Source organism: Chrysochloris asiatica, unplaced genomic scaffold (assembly GCF_000296735.1).
Source record: "Chrysochloris asiatica unplaced genomic scaffold, ChrAsi1.0 scaffold00150, whole genome shotgun sequence".
Lineage (NCBI taxonomy): Eukaryota > Metazoa > Chordata > Mammalia > Afrosoricida > Chrysochloridae > Chrysochloris > Chrysochloris asiatica.
Window position 1 is genome coordinate 7094333 of NW_006408668.1, and position 22161 is coordinate 7116493.

Genomic DNA, 22161 nt, shown 5'->3' on the forward strand with positions numbered 1-22161 from the left:
CCCTGATCTCTTCCTTGGTGAAGTGCCTGTTCATGTCCTGTGCCCACTTTTTAATTGGGTTATTTGTCTTTTTCTTGTAGAGGTGTTGCAGTTTCCTGTATATTCTGGAAATGAGTCCCTTGTATGATGTCATTGCAAAAGATTTTCTCTTATTCTGTGGGTTAGTATTCTCTTTTTATCCTTTTTATTTCTGTTGGTTTTGTTGTAACATCATCCATGTGGTTTCTTATGCATGTAATTTGCGTCTTCTCCCTCTTTCTTTTATTAGATTTGCCAGTCAATTTTATTCCTTTCAAAAAACAAACTTCTTGTTTTGATACTTTCTGTTGTTTTTCTGTTTTCTGATCCATTTACTTCTGTTCTAATCTTTATTATTTCTTTTCTTTTGGTGACTGTAGGCTTACTTTGCTGGTCTTTGTCTAATTGTCGGAGCTGTTGTGTTAATATGTTGATTTTGGTTCTTTCTTCTTTTTGGATGTGTGCATTTATTGCTATAAATTGCCTTCTCAGAACTGCTTTTGCTGTGTCCCAAAGGTTTTGGTATGCTGTGTTTTGTACTCATTTTCTGCAAGAAAATTTTAAATTTTTAAAAAGGTTTTATTGTAAATTATGTAGAAGTTTATAGGACAGATCATCAGTTTTACATTCAAGAAGTCAAATTTTGTTTCATTTCAATGCTTACAATCTCTTCCATATGCCATCAGCTAAGGAGTCCTGGTGGCACTGTGGGCTAACGCGTCAGACTACAAAGTCGTTTGAACTGCAAGATCGGTGGTTCAAGCTTACCAGCTGCTCATTGGAAACCCTATACAGGGTCGCTATGGGTTGGAATAGATTCAACAGCACTTAACAACAACAACAACAACAGTATTTACCTCTATTCCCTTCCCCCCCCCCATACACACACTTTTTTTGTGCTGATGTACATTTACCACACAGAAAATATATGCTCATTTAATGTCTAGAGGGCACATTTTGGAAGCCAGCCTCCTGCCCACAGGCATGCAGCTTTTCTCTTCCCATGGGCCCGTAGTCCTTAGCAGCTCTCTCTATGCCATAGCCTCTGCCACCGTTTCTGCTGTTGCTGCTTTTCTGGTTAGGCTCACACACTCTACTCATGCTCTTCCCTCTTGATGGTCCTAGGGTCCTCTGTTCCTGAAATGAAAGGTTAACTACCCTCCCTTTTAGGTACATATCTTCTACATTTACAGTTGTGATAATCGAAATTAACCCTATTAACAGTTACAACTGAATCATAAACTTCCATCCAGATCCTCATCCTTCCCTTTTCACCAGACCCATCTGGACAAGAGGAAAATTGTTCAATGGGGATTCTACCATACTCTCCTCATTCTGAAACTAAGCACCCTCATTAAAGCTTGTAAGCCAGATACTTCGTGCCTTTGTAGCCCTCCATTTTTGATAACCAGTGTCTACGTTGCCTGCCTCTATCAATCCAGTGCACTGAGGAGGCAAGCTTGATCCTTGATATGAAGAATCCTTCACTTTTTGTTGGTATTTTGAGCAACTACATCCATAAGCAAAGGTCCAGTTTATCAAATTGTAGCAATTTACACTTGCTCACAGTATCAAACTTTTTATCTTCATCTGTTTGCGTTCTGTTCAACAAGCCTTCCTAACTAGATCCCATGGGTATTATATGCAAGTTTGGGAGCTCTTGCCCACCTCCTCCCACTTCAGACTAACTGACTGGTTCACTCTCAACTCTATTCCCATGTGACTAGGTCAGTGGTCATAAGCTCAGGAATTCACACATCTCTCTGAACTTCAAACTAGCCAGTCCTTCCTTTTCTCTCTCTCATCTCAAGGTCAAAGGGTACATGGCCAAACTCAGCCCTTATTTTCATTGCTGCATTTCCTCCATTTCCATTTGCAAGTAAACCAGGGCAGTCACTAGTAAGATACAACACTGCTCATGTGTTCCCTTTGAGTTTCTGTCTTACAAGGGAGTTTACCATGATGGGCTGACTTCTTGCCTTGATGGCTCCAAGGCCAAAAGCTTGCTTGATGTTGTTACAGTCAAACAGTCTGCTGTTTCTTTCATTCTTTTTTTTCTGCTGGTCTTTCTTTCAAGAAGTATCTTCTGTCCTCTAGCTACTCCAGGTTGGTCTGCATGTATTCTCAGGTGGAAATGTCCCATCTCCGAAGGTTCTGGGTGTGGCTCAGGAGTCCACTTAAGGACCCATACTCCACAAAGGCTTAATAAAAAACCTATTTCCCTGGGCAGATTCTAGTACCCCTTTAGCTAATCCAATCAGTTACAGGATGAAGGTGGGCTTACAAACTTTCTGTAATTGTATTTCCCAAAATTCCTTTCTATCCCGTTTAAAGGTCTATTTTACAATAGTAGATAGGATAAATCAATATCCAAAAAACAGTCAAGCACTTTAACATTATTTTCCCTCCTTTACCTATTCTGACTATGTCTCGATCCCTGTATCACAAACCCTGTTGTTCCAAGGTTGTGTATGCATCGCTATTTACCTCTAACCTGTTTACTGATGCATACCTCCCTAAGTCTTTCCCTATCTTCATAGTTCATCTACCCCTCTTCCCTGTCTTGTGTGTTGTATTATCCCTCCTTATATATTACCCCTCCTTATATATTACCCTAATTACCCTACACCTGTCCCTCCTACCCCTGATAACCATAACATCATTTTTCTTTTAGTATGAAAATATTTTCTAAAGCATTTACAATAATAGTCTTATGCAACATTTATCCTTTTGAGCATAGTGTCCTCAAGATTCATCCTTGTTATGGGGTGTTTTTCAGCTTCATCAGTATTCTTCAAGGTAGCGTAGTACTCCATTATGTGTATGTACCAATATTTATTTATCCATTCTTCCACTGATGGGCACTTAGGCTGTCTCCATGTTTTTGCTATTATGAATAGTGCTGCGATGAACATTGGTGTGCATATATCTACTCATGTTCTGGCTCATATTTCTTATGGACATATTTCAAGTATTGGAATAGTTGGATCATAGGTATTTTTAGTTCCAACTTTCTGAGGGTGTGCCATACTGTTTTATAGAGTGGTTGAACCATTTTACAGTCCCACTAGCAATGTAGGAGGGTCCCAGTCTTTCCATACCCTTGATAGCATTTTCTGTTTTCTGCTTTTTTGAATTTTGTAATTACTGCTGGTGTGATATGATATCTCATTGCTGAGTTTTTGGAATTTTCTACATATAGGATCATATCATCTGCAAATAGAGTTGTACTTTTTCTTTGCCAATTTGGATACCTTTAGTTTCCTTTTCTTGCCTACTAGTTCTGGCTAAGACTTCCAGCATAATATCACATAGAAGTGGTAATAAAGGACATCCTTGTCTGATTCCTGTTTGTAAATGGAATGCTTTCAATTTCTCTCCATTGAGAGTGATGTTGGCTGTTGGATTTGTGTATATGCTTTTAATTATGTTGAGGAATTTCTCTTCAATTCCTACCTTGTTGAGTGTTTTTATCAGAAATAGGTATTGGATTTTGTCAAATGGCTTTTCTGCATCAATCGATATGATTATATAGTTCTTTTTCTTCTTTTATTTATATGGTGGGGTTGTAGAGGGTCCTGCTGTGACTGGACTGTATGATTGCAGTTGCTATCTCCTGTTGGGTGAGACAAGGAAAACACTCCCACAGAAAGAAGGAAAACAAACAACTGTGGAAAAATTTAAAAAATAATGAAGAATAAAAATAAAACCCCAAACAAAAACAAAAAATATCTACTGCTTTTCTATCCACCATTAAGTAGAATGCCTCTACACTCATTTACTGGCTTCTTTTCTTCACAGCCACCCAAAAAGTTCAAGATGGCCCCAACACACCTTTCTGACCCACACAAATAATCTTTTTTCTTTTTCTTCCTCCCACCTTCTTCTGTACCCCACATAGCCACTGAGTCACTTCTTCTAATGAGAACTAGTGCAGGGCTGGCCAGGGCCAACTGCAGACTTTCAGCAGGGCTTGTTTGAGTGGGGATGTTGCCACTAGCTCCTCCTCCCTTTAGTGGTGCTCATAACCTCGGAATTCAAGCAGTTTTCACTTGTCTGCAGAGTGGGACCTCCCATGGGAGGTGTACACTGGCCTTGCCTCTGGTCACCAGAGGAGTTTGAGGAACCAGAGAAGAAAAGGAAAAAAAACACAAAAACACATCTTTGTCTCTGCAAGCCACACGTAGGTTTCTGCAAAATGAATTTGTTTTCTTTTCTCTTAAGTCACTCACACAAGCTCACGATAGCTGTGACAAGTCCCACCAGTCACCAGCATTCAGCAGTCACTTCCTTTATTGCCACATCTGCTCAACTTTCTCTCTCAGTAAGCACACTTATTTATCTCTTCACCTGAAGCTCCCAGTTCCAGGAGCATCCTCTGCGTCTTCTTGTCCAGTTTCCTATCTTCTGGCAGCAGAGGGCCTGTGCAGCCTTTCTGCCTAGTCTACCATCATGCTCCACATCTTTGCCTTATTGTTTACATGGTTTCTGCTGATAAATCAGAGCTGAGTTTTACTGGTTATTCTTTATAAGTATCCTTTGTATTGTTTTCTGTGCTGCTGTTAGAATTCTTTCCTTGTCTTTGGTTTATAAAAGTTTGATTATAATATGATTTTGTGATTTTCTTTTTGTGTCTGCCCTGTTTGGGATTCTTTCAGCTTCTTGAATGTTTATCGTCTCATCTTTCATGATGTTAGGAGTATTTTCTTCAAAGAACTGTCTCAATTTTCTCTGTGCTTTTTTACGGTCTCTTCCTTGCAAACTACTTTTTTTTTTCTCCTTGCAAACTACTTTTATTGTAATTTCTATATATGTTCCTAACTGTAGTTTTCTTTTAGTTTGTCTTGATTTGTAATGTTTTTAAAATTTGTTCCTGAATATCTTTCAGCAGTATTAGAAAGTTTTAGCTGTTTTCTCTTCAAATATTCCATCTGCCCTTTTCTGTTTCTCCTTTCCCTTTGGCACTACAGATCAATGTATATTAGATCTTATTACTATATCTCCAGTTTCTTTTTGTCCTTCTCTTATATATTTTATCCTTTTCCCACGCCATACTTTATTCTGGATTTTTTTTCACTAATTTTATTGTCAGCTATATCCAATCTGCTATTAAACCCATCAGTTGAATTCTTAATTTGGTTTTATCATTTTTACTTCTAGAATTTATATTTGATTTTTTTTTAATAGTTGAGGTCTCTTGAGAAGTTGTCACTCTTGTATTTTATTTCCTTAAGGATATTAGCACAGTTATTCTTAAGTTCTGTTTCTAATAACACCATTACCTTGAACCTAGATGGTTCTGTTTTCATTAGGTGTTCCCCGTGGGTCTACTTTTATTGTCTGTTGCTTCTCGTACTTTCAATTACATGATATATTCTATGTATCTTGTTGTTTTTGATTATGAAATACTGAATACAAAAAATTATAAAAAATCCCTTGAGACCAAAGAATTGTTTTCCTTTAGAGAGGATATAGAATCGTTTCTGTCAAGTGATTAGAGACACTGTTAAACCAGGATTATTTTAAGAATTTAGATAATCCAAAACGGAATAAATCTTTCAGTTTACCTACTCAAGTGTGTGTGTTAAGAGAGAGACAGAGACAGAGAGTAGGAGAAAGACACAGAGAAGAGACGGAAAGAGTGGGATGGGTGGTTTCTCATCCATCCTTCTTGATGAGACTGGACTTCGCTTTTTGTACCTTAGCTTCTTGAGACTATCAGAATTGCTCCTCAGCTTTTCATTTTCTTATCTACTTTTACCTGAATTAGCAGATTCCTTTAGTGAAAAAACAATATGCAAATTCCAGGACTACCTCTCAGGGTTCCTTCCTTCTCTCAATTATTTGCCAAGTGATTCTTCATTGGACACATAGCTATCTCCTGCCAATCTTTTCCCCTAGTTTTTCTAGATTATTCTCATTGAGAGCACTGATTTAAAAGTCTAAGCAGTTCTAAGTGAAACAGATACCCTCTGTTTTAAATCATCTTAAAATTTGCTTTTATTTCTTCACATTATTTGTTTTTTTGGCACTCTATGGACACTGTTGATATGAATTCTTTGTTTTTGTTTTCAATTCTAGGAAATTGATCTTCATTAGTTCTCCCAGTAATTCAATCTCTTTATTTTTATGTCTATTATTGTGAATTTGCATTATCTAGAAATTGGTATTCCTACCTCTACACAGCATACTAGATAGCTGCCTCCTCTGCCTTTTTTGGTTTGCAATTTTATCAAGGTATAATTGATGTTATAAATTCTCAAATTCAAAATGTAAAATTTTATAAAGTTGTCATACACACCCTTGAAATTACCTTCCCAATAAATATTATTAAGATACTTATTACTCCACCAATTTTTGTATGCCGCTTTTTAGCACCTCTTTTCCATCTCCTCTTACCTATAACTCCATTTCAGGTTATTTAGGCTTCCATACTGCCAGAAATTTGCTCAGCATACAAGTTGAATAAGTATGGTGAAAGGATACAACCTTGTCACACACCTTTTTAAATTTGAAACCATTCAGTGTTCGCATGTTCTGTTCGAACAACTGCCTCTTGGTCCAGGGACATGAGCACAATTAAGTCCTCATGAGCACAATTAAGTGTTCTGGAATACTCATACTTCGCAATGTTGTCCATAGCTTGTCATGAAGCACACAATCAAAAGCCTTTGTGTAGTTAATAAAGCACAGGTAAACATCTTTCTGATATTCTCTGCTTTCAGCCAAGATCCATCGGACATCAGCAATTATATCTCTCATTCCACGGCCTCTTCTGAATCTGGCTTGAAACTCTGGAAGTTCTCTGTCAATGTATGATTGTAGCCATTTCTGTCTTACCGTTAGTAAAACTTTAGTCACATAGGATATCAAAGAGATTGTCCGATGATTTCCACATTCCGTTGGGTCACTTCTCTTTGGAATGGGCACAAATATGGATCTCTTCCAATTAGTCGGCCAGATAATTGTCTTCCAAATTTCTTGGCAAAGATGAGTGAGTGCCTCCTGTGCTGCCTCACTTTCTTGAAAGGTTTCAATTTTTATTCCATGAATTCCTGGTGCCTTGTTCTTTGCCAATTCCTTCAATGCACCTTGGACTTCTGCCTTCAGTATCATTGCTCTTGATCATATGCTGTCTCTTGAAATGTTTGAACATGAACCATTTACTTTTGCTACAGTGACTCTGTGTATTCCCTCTATCTTCTCTTGATGCTTACTGCATCATTCAATAATTTGCCCAGCGAATCTTTCAATAATGAAAGTCAAGGCTTGAATTTTTTCTTCAGTTCCCCCAGATTGAGAAATGCTGAGCGTGTTCTTCCTTTTTGGTTTTCTGATTCTAGATCTTTGCACATTTTATTGTAATATTTGGCTTTATCTTCTTGAGCTGATCTTCGAAATTTTCTGTTCAGTTCTTGGACCTCTTCATTTCTTCCATTTGCTTTAGCATCTCTACGCTGGAGAGCAAGTTTCAGTGTCTCTTCTGACATCCATTTTGACCTTTTCCTTCTTTCTTGTCTTTTCAATGGCTGGGTTATATGAAGAAAAACGTGGCATCAGGATTGGAGGAAGACTCATTAACAACCTACGATATGCAGATGATACAACCTTTCTTGCTGAAAGTGAAGAGGACTTAAAACATTTACTGATGAAGATCAAAGAGCACAGCCTTCAGTCTGGATTACCTCTCAATGTAAAGAAAACAAAAATCCTCACCACTGGACTAATAAACAACATTCTTATCAACAGAGAAAAGATTGAAGTTGTCAATGACTTCATTCTTCTTGGATCAACTATCAGCATTCATGGAAGCAGATGTCAAGAAATCAAACGGTGTATTGCATTAGGCAAATCTGCTGCACAAGACCTTTTTAAATTGTTGAAGAGCAAAAATGTCAGCTTGAGGACTAAGGTGCACCTGACCCAAGCCATGGTATTTTCAATAACCTCATATGCATGTGAAAGCTGGACAGTGAATAAGGAAGACAGTAGAAGAATTGATGTTTTTTAGTTATGGTGTTGGAAGAGAATATTGAAAGTGCCATGGGCTGCCAAAAGAAACCATAGATCCATTTTGGAAGAAGTGCAGCCAGAGTGCGCTTTGTAGGCCAAGATGACCAAACTTCGTCTCTCATAACTTCAGACATATTGTCAGGAGGGACCAGTTGCTGGAGAAGGATATCATATTTGGTAAGGTGGAGCATCAGAGAAAAAGAGGAAGACCCCCAATGAGATGGATTGGCCAGGTGGTGCTATCAATGGACTCAAGAGTGGCAACAATAGTGAGGTTTGCCCAGGATTGGGCAGTGTTTCATTCTGCTGTGCATTAGGTCGCTATGGGTTGGTACAAACTTGATGGCACCTAACAAAAACAACTGCCAGAAATTGAAGTTTGTTCACTTGTTTATTGACTGCGAACTCCATGAGAGCAGTCCATGCCCACCTAGTACCTAGTCCATACTAGACACTTAATAAATATTTGTGGAACAAATTAAATACTGTTAATTATTGCTTTATTTATAATGGTAATAAATTGGAATGAGCCTAAATGTCTATTAATATGAGAGTAGTTAAATATATGATTATGTTTATTTGAAAGTAAATGACCGTATTTACTGGTGGAATATTTTTCAGCCACAAAATAATGGTTTGGAGGGCTATATGATAAGACTGAAATTATTAAAAGATTAAGTATTAGGTGAAAAAAATCAGGAGGATTCAATTTTGAATTTGCAATATGATAACTTCAAAATATACAGAGGAAAAAATATCAAACAGTGATACCAAAATGCTAATAGTAGTTTATATTTGTGTGATGTATTGAAGATCTTCCCCCCCTTTATTTTCCAAGATTTCTCTAATGTAGTATTACAATGAAGACATTAAAAAGAAAAAAAAAAGTGAGTGTTAGTGTCCTGAAATACTCTTTTTAGATTTAAATACACTGAAAAAACCAAAACAAAAAAATTCCAGAATTAGTTTTATTATTGAAATATTTACAGACTTTTATATGAAAACACAGAAAAAGATCTTTCTGATACTCAGCGACACCTTGCTAAGAAAAAATATGAGCTGCAACTTACTCAGGAGAAAATTATGTGTTTGGATGAAAAAATTGGTGAGTTCCCCCCTCCTGTTTTATATATGTTAATATGGTTTAAAATGTTTTCTTTGTTTAGTTATAACATTGCTGGAAGTAGATTCTAAAATTTTACAAATTATGAATTAAAGTCTGTTTTGATATCTTTACTAAGAATCTTTTGACATCTTTTCCTAGCTCTAGGAATATAAATGTTTAGATATGATTTCAAAATTTCCAATGAAGAAATAACTGAAAGAAGCCACAAAATTCGTAAATTTATGATGATTACTTTAAAATTGATATTTCTTGTATAGTATATAGATTGTCAGTAGCTGTTATAATGAAACATAGTATGTATACATTAGTTTTGGTGGACTGTGTGCCTAAATTGGCTATATCTATGAACTGCGAACCACAAGGTCAGCAGTTCAAACTCACTAACTGCTTCTTTGAAACCCTATACTGGGAAACTATGAGTTGACACCAACTCAATGGTACTTAACAACAACAATATTAGTTGGTTTTATGGGCCCTGGTGTGGCACTGTAGAATAATTACTGGAATGCTAACTGCAAGGTCAGCAGTTCAAACCCACCAGCCACTCCTCAAAAACCCTATACTAAGTTGCTATGAGTCGGAACCAACTTGCTGGCACTTAACAACAAGAAGTTAGTTTTACAGAGAAAATTAATTTTATAAATTTTGTATTTGTGTTTCATACCAGATAAGCATGATCTTTATGAAAATATGGTCACAACTTTTTCTTCTTGTAATCATAAAGTGCATTTTTGGTCAGGGCTATAAAAAAGCCTTTTAGAGACTGAGGAAGTATTTTTAGCATTTGCCGTAGTTGCATGAACAATTGCCATAGTTGTATGAATCACATGAGTAATTGTGTTATTTACTGAGAAAGAAAATATTGAAAGAGAGATATAAAAGGAGACTAGTGAAAGAGAACTCATAGGTGGATATTTTAAGCGCAGGTGTAAATGGTAAGCAATGAGTAGGTAAGTTTGGATTTCAGAAGAGAAACCTAAGCTGAAGATATTCTTTGGGGGCATAACAACATATAAATGATACTTAAAAATCATGAAACCATAAGAAGAATACAGAGAATGAGAAGACGGTCCAGGACTGAGTAATAGCCACAAAAATATGAAGAAAACCCAGAAATGAGTGTTATCATGGAAACCAAGAAAGCAAACTGTTTTAAAAAGGAAGGTATGGTCAATTGTCAGATGTGTTTCATAAGTGAAGTAACATGAAGATAAAAATATCGAATTTGGCAAACTACTAGTTTTTGTGAATACTGACAGTAAAGTCTGAATGGAATATTGGAGGGGTGGATGGTAGAATAGGTTGAGGAATGAATGGGAAGTAAGGACGCAGAGACAGGAAAGACTAGGAAAATTTCTCAAGAAGTTTGATTTACAAATGGTAGTAGTGGGGTTGTAGCTAGAGTGAGCTTCAGGATTTCTTTTTAAAACTAGAATATACTAAAAAAAAGTTTTTAAGCTAAGGAGAATGAGGGAGTATTGTGGCCCTGTAGAATAAGCACTGGACTTCTAACCACAGGTCATTGATTCAGTCCCACCAGCTGGAGAAAGACAAGACTTTATGTTCCCTTTAAGAGTTATAGCTTTGGAAACCCTATTCAGCATCACTATGAATCTGAACTGACTTCATAGCAAACAGCAACAACAATGGGAATGAACTCAGATATCAGGGTATCCCAAACACATGGATTTGCCCTCAAGGCAATTTGCAAGGTCTGTTTGGAAAAGGAACATGATACATTGTCAAGTATCATAGAAAATGCTCCTGACATACTCAGATGGCAGTATAGTATTATTTTTTAGAAGTGATTAACCCGCAGAGATTCATCTAGAGGTTTGGACTAACAGAGATCCTCTTGCAGAGCTGTGGACCTATGTTCTCAAACTTTGGTATGTGCCTGAATCACTTGGAGAACTAATTGAGTTTACTGGAGCCACATTGGTTGAAGCAGAATTAAGCCAGGGCTTTTGTATCTTTGCAAAAGTATCCCAGGTGGTTCTGATTCTGTAGAACCACTTCAATCGTAGACTCATCTGGGGAAGGGGAGACAGTGCCTGTTAAAAATCTACTGAATTTCTGATTCAGTAGATCTGGGGCAGGAACTGAGAATTTTAATTTTTAACCAATTCCCAGGTAACACTGATGATGCTTCCTGAGGAACCACAATTTGAAAAACACTGTTCTGTACATTGACACAGGAGTTCTGGTATGGCACTGTGGGTTAATGCACTGGACTGCAAAGTCATTTAATTTTCAAGGTCTGTGGTTCAAGCTCAGGGTCGCTATGGATTGGAACCGACTCAAAGGCACTTAACAACAGCGTACATTGATATTAGCTTACTAGAGTTTTTGACACTGGAATCAGTCTTCCTTGGATGATTTTTTAAAAAATGAATTTAGAGAAATCAGAATATTAGAAGATATTTGGCGCTAAATATTATTTAGTTGATTATGTTATTAAGATGTGTTAATTACCAATTTTATATATACCAGTGATTCTATGGTAGGGTGTTGTTGTTGTTGTCAAGTGCCGACGAGTAGATTCTGACCCATAGCGACCCTGTATAGGGTTTCCAAGGAGCAGCTGGTGAGCTTGAATCGCTGACCTTGCAGTTCAAACGGCTTTGCAGTCTGGCGCATTAACCCATAGTGCCACACCAGGACTCCAGGGTAGGGTGAGGGGAGAGAAAATCAGGTAAAAGGCCCAGTCCTCTTCTCTCCTACCACACATGGAACTCTACTTTGAGAATGTATGATAATTGAGTTTTTCTTTTGATATTCTAATTAAAATGTATTTGTTGTTCTTTTAAATTTATCAGTCATTTGGATTTAATTATTATCTTAATTTTTATAACTAACAAGAAAAGTGTATTTAAGATATAATCTTGTTTTGAGTTGTTGAATATAAAATAACTTAACTTTGAAAAGTGTTTCAGTTTATTGGCTGGACAATATTTCTTTTTATCTTGATTAAACAATGCCTTTATCGTTACATATTTAGATAATTTTACAAGGCAGAGTATTGCCCAGCGAGAAGAAATCAGCATTCTTGGTGCAACACTCAATGATCTGGCTAAAGAAAAGGAATGCCTGCAAGCGTGTTTGGATAAAAAATCTGAGAATATTGCTTCCCTTGGAGAGAGTTTGGCAATGAAAGTATGTTATGAGAACTCTGGTTTCAAAAGAAATGTTTGAACTTGGATCTGAATAAAATAATAGTGTTTTCTCCAAGTTTTTCTAGAGAGCTGAAACTTTAAAATCTGATTTTAAAGAATTTAAAAATATTTGAGATGGCTTTAGGAAGTGTATAGATACATTAATATTTTTAATTGATTGTTTAAATTGTCAATTTGTGATTAACATTCACTGAATATAATCAGTTTAAGTATCAAGATGTGAAGCCTGATAACAAAGTAATGAGACTGATTTATTATAAAAAAAACAAAACAAAACATGTCAGAACTGATATTTCCAAGCAATGTGTTTATTCCACTAAAACTGCCTTTGTAATTGTGTTCAGAACTAAGGGCACATTTTACACCGTACGCAGTCTTTGAGAATAGACCATATATATGTAGCTGGTGAATAAAACTGGATCATAACCTCCATACCAGAGGGAGACAATGTAAAGATTCTGTTGTGAGATCATGTGTTCTGTACCATAAGTATGTATGCACAATGCACATACGCACAATGCTTGATTGTAGTTTGCTAGAAAAGTACCTGATTCAGGCTGGGGCCTGAGTTAGGAGAGGAAGAAGAAATGGGAAACCTCCCAGGATAATTTACAATGTTTCTGGGGGATATTACTCTCAAGATGAAGTTCATTAATAAAAAAATACATATATTGGATTATAAACTGTATTTCAAATGAAACCAAGTTATGACCTTCAAAAGCGCTACAAATTCAATTATCTCTTTTTAGAATTTATTTTTAGAAATGCATTAAATTATATTTCAAAACCATGTGTTAATATTCCACGTTAAATAAAATTTCTGTTTGGGTTTTTCCTTCATCCATTTGTGCTTCTTAAAGAGATTCACTTTTGAGCTGTTTTGTTAATGGGTATTTTAACCATACTGCATTTGTCAGATGTAAAATCTGCTTCATTCTTCCTGAATGCAAAGTAGAAAATTGGAGCTGAAAAACCCCTGGCTAGGAGCACATGAATAAAAGGAAATAGCACACATGCTTGCACACACACATAGAGGATTATGCTTCTAAGGGAACAAAAGCAAAACTGGGTTGGAAGTGTAGGTTTGGTTTTTCATAATGATACTTAGGTATAAAGTTTTGAAAATTCAAAGAGCAAGTTGAATTCTAGTTGTTATTTAGTGAAGGAATACTTCTACTTTTTAAAGCACTAATGTTAGTAACTATAAATAATCAAATTAGCCCAAACTCAATGAGAGTTTGAAAGGAAGGAGGGTTTACAATGGTACTGATGGTATTCAGATATTCAAACCTCTTTCAGCCTTGACTAACTCCACTAATTCTACTCCTTCCCCATTACCTTAGAAGAGGGGAATATCAATCTTAGGGGACTCCAAAACATTTGTGGAAAATGGAATGGAAAGATAATTGTTTTATGCCTGATGCTTACCTTTTCATTAGCTCACACCTAAATATTATTGACAACTTTTATATTATAAGTAATTCTATTGGAGCAGCTTTGTGAAGATGCTGTTGATGGCTAGTAAAAATTATATATTTGGTCCAAGTTATTCTTAAGAACTGAATGAAGTTATACATGGTTTACTTATCTGAATTTTATAGCATGAAGATGTGAGAGAGTGAATCAGTCCTATTCCCAGTATAGAACATTCCAATGCCAAAACACTGATTTGCCTGTAAGAATAGAGTGGTCGGGAGGTTCTTATGTTGGGTGACAGTTCAAAATAGTTTTTCCCAAAGTACTATGTTGTACTGATCTCATATCAATACCCCTAACTGTAGCTTTTAGTTTAATGAGAATAATCTATTTTTTACCCAGACTGTAGAGAAGAGGAATAGGGTATAAATGCTTAGAAACAAATAGACATCAAAACAGAAGGGAACATTTATTTTTCTTTGCTCAGTTTGAACAGAAATGACACCTTAAGATAATTTTTTATTTAATACTTTTGTTACTTTTCAAGGAAAAGACCATTTCAGGCATGAAGAATATCATTGCTGAGATGGAACAGGCATCCAGGTAAGTCGTTCATTCGTTCAATAAATATTTGAGCACTAACTAGAATTAAAGTATGATTTTAGGTACAAATATAGTAAGAAAAAGGGGTTTACTGTTATGTAAGTAAGCAAAAAATTGCAATGCACATTAATAATTCTAATGTTTGAGATGATGGAGAAACTCAATATCGTAAGTCAGAATAAGACCATGGGCCAAATGTGGAACATACCATCCGTTGCTCATGTGCAAGTTCAAGTTGAAGCTGAAGAAAATTAAAACGAGAAGCATAGTACAACCTTGAGTCTATCCCACTTGTATTTAGAGACCATCTCAAGAGTAGATTTGACACATTGAATACTAGTGACCAACATTGTGTGATAACTTCAGGGATTTCATACATGAAGAAAGCAGAAGCTCAGTAAGCAGGAAAGTGACCAAAATGTACTTCAGAAGAGACTCTGAAACTTGCTTTTGAATGAAGAGTAGCTAAAGTGAAATGAAGAAATGATGAAGTAAAAGAGCTGAACAGAAGATTTCTAAGGGCAGCTCTAGAGACAAAGTAAAGTGTTAGAATTAATTATGCAAAGACCTAGAGTTAGAAAACCAAATGGGAAGAACATTACTGGCATTTCACAAGCTGAAAGAACTGAAGGAAAAAAATGCAACCTCAAGTTATAATATTGAAGGATTCTATGGGCAAACAAATTGAATGACATAGGAAATAATAAAACCATGTAGAAGACATACAAAGAGTTATGAGACCAAAAGGAGTTGATCAACATACAACCATTTCATGAGGTGTATGTGATCAAGATCCCATGGTACTGAAGGAACAGGTTCCAACCTCACTGAATGCACTAACAAAAAACAGCTCCAGGAACTGATGAGATGTTCCAACCATCAATAAATCATGCAACGCTGGAAATGCTCACTTGTCTATGCCCAGAAATTTGGAAGACAACTCCCTGGTCAAATGACTGAAAGGGATCCATATCCATGTCCATTCCAAAGAAAGGTGACTCAACAGAATGTGGAAATTATCAAACAATATCATAAATATCACACACAAGTAAAATTTTGCTGAAAATGTAAAAAATGGTTGCAGCAGTACATTAACAGGGAACTGCCAGAAATTTAAGCAGGAGCCAGAAGAGGGTGTGAAATCCTTGCTGATATCAGGTAGCTCTTGACTAAGCAGAGAATACCAGAAACATGTTTACTTGTGTTTTCTTGATATGCAAAGGCATTCAACTGTGTTGTTGTTGTTAGGTGCCATCGAGTCGGTACAGACTCGTAAATTATGGATAACATTGTGAAGAATGGGAATTTCAGGACACCTAATTGTGCTGAAGCGGTACATAAGACCAAGAAGCAGTTGTGCAAATAAAATAAGGGGATAGTGAGTGGCTTAAAATCAGGAAAGGTGTGCATCAGAATTGTATCCTTTCACCATACTTATTGTATATGCTGAGCAAATAATCTGAAAAGCTGGATTCTATGAAGAACGAGGAAGGCTCACTAACAGCCTACAATATGCAGGTGAAACAACCTTGCTTGCTGAAAGTGAAGAGAACTTGAAGCACTTACTGTTGAAGTGCAATGACTGCACCCTTCAGTACAGATTACACCTGAACATAAAAAAATCCTCACAACTGGACATCATTGGACAAAAGCAACATCATGATAAACAGAGAAAAGATTGAAGTTGTTGAGGATTTCATTTTACCTGAATCCACAATCAATTCCAGTGGAAGCAGCAGTCAAAAAATCAAACAACTTATTGTGTTGGGCAAATCTGCTGGAAAAGACCCTTTAAAGTGTTCAAAAGCAAAGAGTCACTTTAAGAACTGAGGTGTGCCTGACCCAAGCTATGGTATTTTCTGTTGCCTCAGATGTGTGTGAAAACTGGGCAGTGAACAAGGAAGCTGAAGGAATATCATTGCCTTTGATTTACAGTGTTGGTGAAGAATAGTGAATATACCATGGACTTCTAGAAGAACAAAGAAACCTATCTTGGAAGAAGTACAGCCAGAACGTTCCTTACACGCAAGGATGGCAAGACTTCCTGTCATTTGTTACTTTAACAAATTATTAGGAGGGACCAGCCTCCTAATAAAGTATGATACCAAGGTTATCATACTTGGTAAAGGAGAGTCTCAGCGAAAAAGAGGAAGACCCTCAATGAAATGCACTGACACAGGACTGCTACAGTGGGCTCCAACAAAGATACAGTTGTAAAGATGACACAGGACCAGGTGGTGTTTGTTCTGTTGTACATAGGATCGCTATGAGTTAGAACTGACTGGACAGCATCTAACAACAACAGTGTTTGAAGGAGGCTTAAAGTAACTAAGGAGATGGTGTTTGCCAAGTAAAGATGATGGTGGTGGTGGTTGTGGTTATGTGCCGTGGAGTCGGAAACGACTCAAAGCGACCCTGTACAGGATTTCTGAGGCTGCAAATTGGGAGCAGACAGCCTCATCTTTCTCCTGCGGAACAGCTAGTAGTTTCGAACTGCTGACCTTAAGGTTCGCAGCCCGCTACATAACCACCATGCTACCAGAGCTCCTTAAGTAAGGGTGGTTGTTGTTGTAGTTGTTGTTAAGTGCCATAGAGTCGGTTCCGACCCATAGCGACCCTGTACAGGGTTTCCGAGGGTGTAAATCCTTACGGGAGTAGAAAGCCTCATCTTTCTCCCGCGGAGCGGCTGGTAGTTTCGAACCGCTGACCTTAAGGTTCGCAGCCCGATTCGTAACCACTACGCTACCAGAGCCCGCTACATAACCACCATGCTACCAGAGCTCCTTAAGTAAGGGTAGGTATGGACATTTTAGGTAGAAAAAGTAGCACGACTCAAAGACTGTGGATCATGTTAAAGAACCTCTTTCCTCTCTCTCTCTCTCTTTATTCTCCATTTCTTGCTGTTATCCAGGTAATAAAAACCAATCACACAAAATTGTGTCCCACCCTTTCTTTTTTGCTCCCAGCATACCTCCCCGATTGTAGGAATGGGTCTGGGGTGGGAGGCAGGGAGTGGCTAATGACACAGCAAGGAAATGAAAACTGGCTCAGAGAGGGGAAAGCTTCAAAACAAAGAGAAATTAATTTAAAATAAATAAATTAAAAACCCTCCTATCCCCTCCAGCCAGGGTTCAGTTCCTTCCCCAACTCCCCAGGGAGAAGTGAGCGCAGCACCTGATGTCTGCCTCTCCTCCTTGTGTCTGATGGAATGGAGAAGCAAAAGGAAGAGAGACTAAATAGAGGACTCTGGTAGCGTAGTGGTTACGAATCGGGCTGCGAACCGGAAGGTCAGCAGTTCGAAACTACCAGCTGCTCCGCGGGAGAAAGATGAGGCGATCTGCTCCCGTAAAGATTTACAGCCTCGGAAACCCTATTCAGGGTCGCTATGGGTCGAAACCGACTCGACGGCACTTAACAACAACAACATATTATAAACAAATTAGCTTTGATTTTTATTTTCTGGGTTATCTCATTGAAGAATTTGAAGAAGGTTTTTGTGTTAGAAAGATTATCCAGAGAGAAGAGGTGATGAGAAATTGGGGTTATGAGAGGGCAGGAAAAGAGAAGGACAAGTGAAGTGCTAATGAGGGAGAGTTTAGGAAAATGTCAGGTTTCTGACCAGAGACGAATCCTGGACATGATAGAAGTGTGAGTAGAAAGATAGATTTTACTTCTGAATTCAAAGGGCCTATGAAACCATATAGAGTTAAAATATAGGAGTCTGTAGAGTAACAAAAAAACTTGCTGGAAATAATGATGTGGGAGTTATCTAGGTATGTATGGGGTTAGGAGCCTTGGATATGAATTTAATTTGTCTGAGAGAATGGGTTGATTGAGAACAATCAGGGGGCTAAGTGTTGAGCCCTGGGAAACAGCAGTTTTTAAGAGGGCTAACAGGAACCTGTAAAAGGAGACAAAGTCAGCAATTTCCAGGTATGAGAAAGGCCTTACTATATTTCAGCATTAGAAGTTTTGAAATACTTAGAAAATCACTGACTATGTGCATAGTTAGCATCCTCTCTCACAGTGAAATATTGAGAACAGAAGCTCGAATTCACAGTCTTTTGTAACATTATTCCTACAAATTTAAATGCTTTTAAAACCTTGAATGTTTTCATATTACCTCTCCATCTTCTGTCTTGTGAGAATTTGTTATTCTGTTTCAGTAAAATATCTCTTATATACTATTTGATTTATGGAATAGACAGTCTACTGAAGCCCTAATTATGTGTGAACAAGACATTTCCAGAATGCGTCGGCAATTGGATGAAACCAATGATGAACTGACTCAAATTGCCAGGGAAAGAGATATCTTGGCTCATGAGAATGACAATCTCCAAGAACAGTTTTCTAAAACTAAACAAGAAAACCAGGTATGCTTTTTCCTAGAATCTTTTTCTCTAAGGGAATAGAAAATTCTGAGGTACAGACTTCAATTCAGTTTGTAGAAAAGCTCAGGCATTAGAACAAAATATATATATATTTTTTACCTTTTCAGCAAAGAACACTCCATAATTTCTAAATGTAACTTTAATCCATATAGTGGTAAATATTAAAGAAAATAGAGACCAGGAGATGTAAAGGATTATATTTAACTTTTTAAAGGCTAATGAAAAAGATTGGAGTATGTCAACACATGACTATAAAACTCTTTGGACACTTTTATGTGATAATGTACATTTGAAGTTTTTGTTATTAGTTGCTGTCGAGTTGATTGTAACTCATGGTGACCTCATGTGTGCAGAGTGAAATGCACCTTAGGGTTTTCAAGGCTGTGACTTTTCAGAAAAGATCACCAGACCTCTTTTCAGAGGCACCTCTGAGCGGGCTCAAACTGCCAACCTTCCAGCTAGTAGTTGAGAGCTTATCCATTTATACCACCCAGGACTCCTAGATACATTTCATAGATTATTATTCTGCTGAAATAAAATCCTAGTATTTACTATATCACATATTTTGGTCCTCTTTAGGATTTTTTTTTAACAAAAGTTTCTTTTATAATTACTCCCTCTCTAAACAGCACTGCAGGATAATACACTGGATCCCAAGGTCGGTTTGAACCAAAGGCTCGGTGGTTCAGCTTCACCAGCCACTTTTCAGAAACCCCTTTACATGGTCGCTATGAGTCAGAACATACTTGATGGCATTTAACAATAATTAAACAGTATATTTCAACATTACCCACAGTTTTCATTTCTAATATTATTTTAACTTAAATTAAAATTAAACATTAAATTAAATACCCCAGTGTGAAAGCTCTGTCCCCCAAATTCTTTAATCCAAATCATTTCCCCCACTTTGCTACCATTCTGAATGCTAAATTTGCATCCTAAAATTTACATAATAAGATTTAAAAAGTTAAGTGTTTAAAATTTGCATAAATATTTATAAAGAGGCAGCATTAATTATTTTTAAAATGTGGGATTTAAAGTGCTTTTTTTTTTTTTTAAAGTTAATGAATATGGAGCTCCTGGAACAGAAAAAGAACATATAAACAAAGGACTTTGAAACAAATATAGACTTTAGTTAATAATAAAACAATGTTGGCTCATTAATTGTGACAAATATATCAAAGTATCATGTTAGCACTTGGAGAAACTCAGTATGCATTTTATGGAAACTGTTTGTACTGTCCCAAATCCAAAGTTTACTGTAAATCTAAAACTATTCTAAAATGAAATTATTATTTTTAATGTTTTATTAGGCACGAGGGAGGCTTCTGTTCTCTCACCTTGCCCTAGGCCCTCATCCCATTTTCAGTCCTGATCAGCCCCTCCTCCCTGGTTCAGAGGAGTCCCAAGGTAGGGCCTCCAATAGACAAAGGAAACAAAAGTGGAACAGGGGGGACAGGGGGACAGGCCAGCACCAAAAATGGAAGGATGCTGGTTCTTAGCCCACATTCTTTCCCCTACCATTCCAGTCGCAATCTTTCCACATCTTCTGGCCAGTCAGATATCTAGGTCATCATATTGGTCTGGCTCATAGAAGATGTGGCTTGTGGCCTGGCCTAGCCTATGATGTAGTAGACCCTGCTGTTTTTTCAGAACTGAACTGGAAGAGCAAGATCAGGGTATCTTTGACTTCTCTTTCTTTCTTGGACAGGTGAAGATTAAAAGTTAATTGAGTTGTAGGATCCACCTGGGTGATGGGAGGGTGTGGGTGTGATTCTAGGGCAGGCACCTGTTGGAGATTCAAATTGAAGTCAGGCAGGATGGAGAACCACTGAGTCTGATGGGCTGAGTGCTGTCGGAGCTCTCAAGGAGGATGTGGGCTGTCATCTGGCCCAACATCCCACTCCAGGTCACCTCTGTCTGAGCAAGGCTGCTTAGTGGCCCCACAGGCCCTGGGCCATGAAGCTCTTCATGTAGCAGGCCCAGCACATACACCTGCTTCACTGGGGAGCTGCCATTTGGGTAGGAGTCCTGATGGCTCAGAGCATGCCGGATTGGGCACAGTGTGATGCAGGGGAGCGGAAACAGCAGCCAGCGGAGTGAATCAAGAGCGATGGTGACAGGACTAGGATGTGTCCTTTTGCACAGGGCTTCCAGGGATCCCCAGGAAAGAATGCCCCCTTCTACATTTTTTGACCAGTTGAGAGGGTCTCTGAAAAGGTCATGGTAAATCAATTGACTGTTAATATCAGCGTCAAAACCTTCATGAAACTCCTCCTTGCTCACTCACTTCACAGCCCAGGAGGCAGACTTGCTTCCCTCAGAGTGCAGATTTCTTGATAAGTGCCTTCAAGAGACTACGCCCCTCTTATTCTGTGGTGTCTCAAAGCAGGGCCAGGACCCTGAGAGCCATGAGCAAATCCGACATCTTTGACTCCCATTCTGCGCTTCTTTGGGCATCTTCTGATGGCCGAAAAGATAATTTTTTAAAAAGTTTATGAATAGTAATAAAAACCAAATGGTGGAATTTATAGCATCTATCTTATTACAGCAAAAAACCCCAACAGGCAAAAAGTAAATGTGGCACTCAAATTTTTACCATCCAGAGTTAGCCACTGTTAGTATTTTATTTTTTAAAAAACTGAATTTTAGTACACTTTAAAATTTCCTATACTGTTATTTGGGAGCACGGTGTTTCTGTAAGATTAGCACTGGGCTTCCAACAACAAAAGGTCCATGGCTGGGGCCCACCAGCAGCTCTGTGGGAGAAAGATGAGATTTTCTGTTCCTACAAAGATCAGTCTTGGAAACCCTGTACTAGGTCTCTGTGAATTGGAACTGACTCAACAGCACTTAACATACTGATTTTTTACATGCATTTTTTATGGTGTTTGGATAAAACCACATACAGTCAGCCCTCCATACCCACAGATTCTACATCTGTGGATACAACCAACTGGGGACTGAAAATACTTGGTGGTGGAGAAGCAATCCCTAACAGCTAAGAAGGTGCTCTGGTGGGGCTGTAGGATCAGTTCAGGGTTCAAGCCCACCTGCCCCTCTGGGGAAGAAAGATGAGACTTTCTGCTCCCCTAAAGATTTATCACCTTGGAAACCCTATACAGTGCTGCTATGAATTGGAACCAACATGGCACCTAACAGCAACTAAAGATAAGAAGCAGTGTTAGGTTCTATTTGTATTGTATTAGATATCATAGGAGTTCTGGTGTGGGGCTGTAGGAGAAGCACTGGACCATAAGGTTGGTTTGAATCTCAGGGTCGGCAGTTCAAACCCAACAGCCACTCCTTGGAAATGCTATACAGGGGCACTATGAGTTGGAACCTATTGGCAAGCACTTAACAACAGCAGCAAAATATTATAAGTAATCTGGGAATCATGGTGTGGTGATATAGGATA

General features: G+C 37.8%; 1 protein-coding gene and 1 pseudogene across 1 annotated transcript in view; one reads left to right on the plus strand and one right to left on the minus strand.

Annotated features, from left to right (window-relative positions):
• The window catches only part of TSGA10 (testis specific, 10), a 167118-nt gene that overhangs the window by 92448 nt on the left and 52509 nt on the right, over positions 1–22161 (plus strand). Inside the window, exons 4-8 of the mRNA XM_006870776.1 lie at positions 5206–5339; positions 9021–9136; positions 12159–12313; positions 14297–14352; positions 18557–18725. Coding sequence (XP_006870838.1) covers positions 5206–5339; positions 9021–9136; positions 12159–12313; positions 14297–14352; positions 18557–18725 — 630 coding nt within the window. The remainder of the gene's footprint in view (positions 1–5205; positions 5340–9020; positions 9137–12158; positions 12314–14296; positions 14353–18556; positions 18726–22161) is intronic.
• LOC102811672 lies at positions 20301–21171 on the minus strand (annotated as a pseudogene).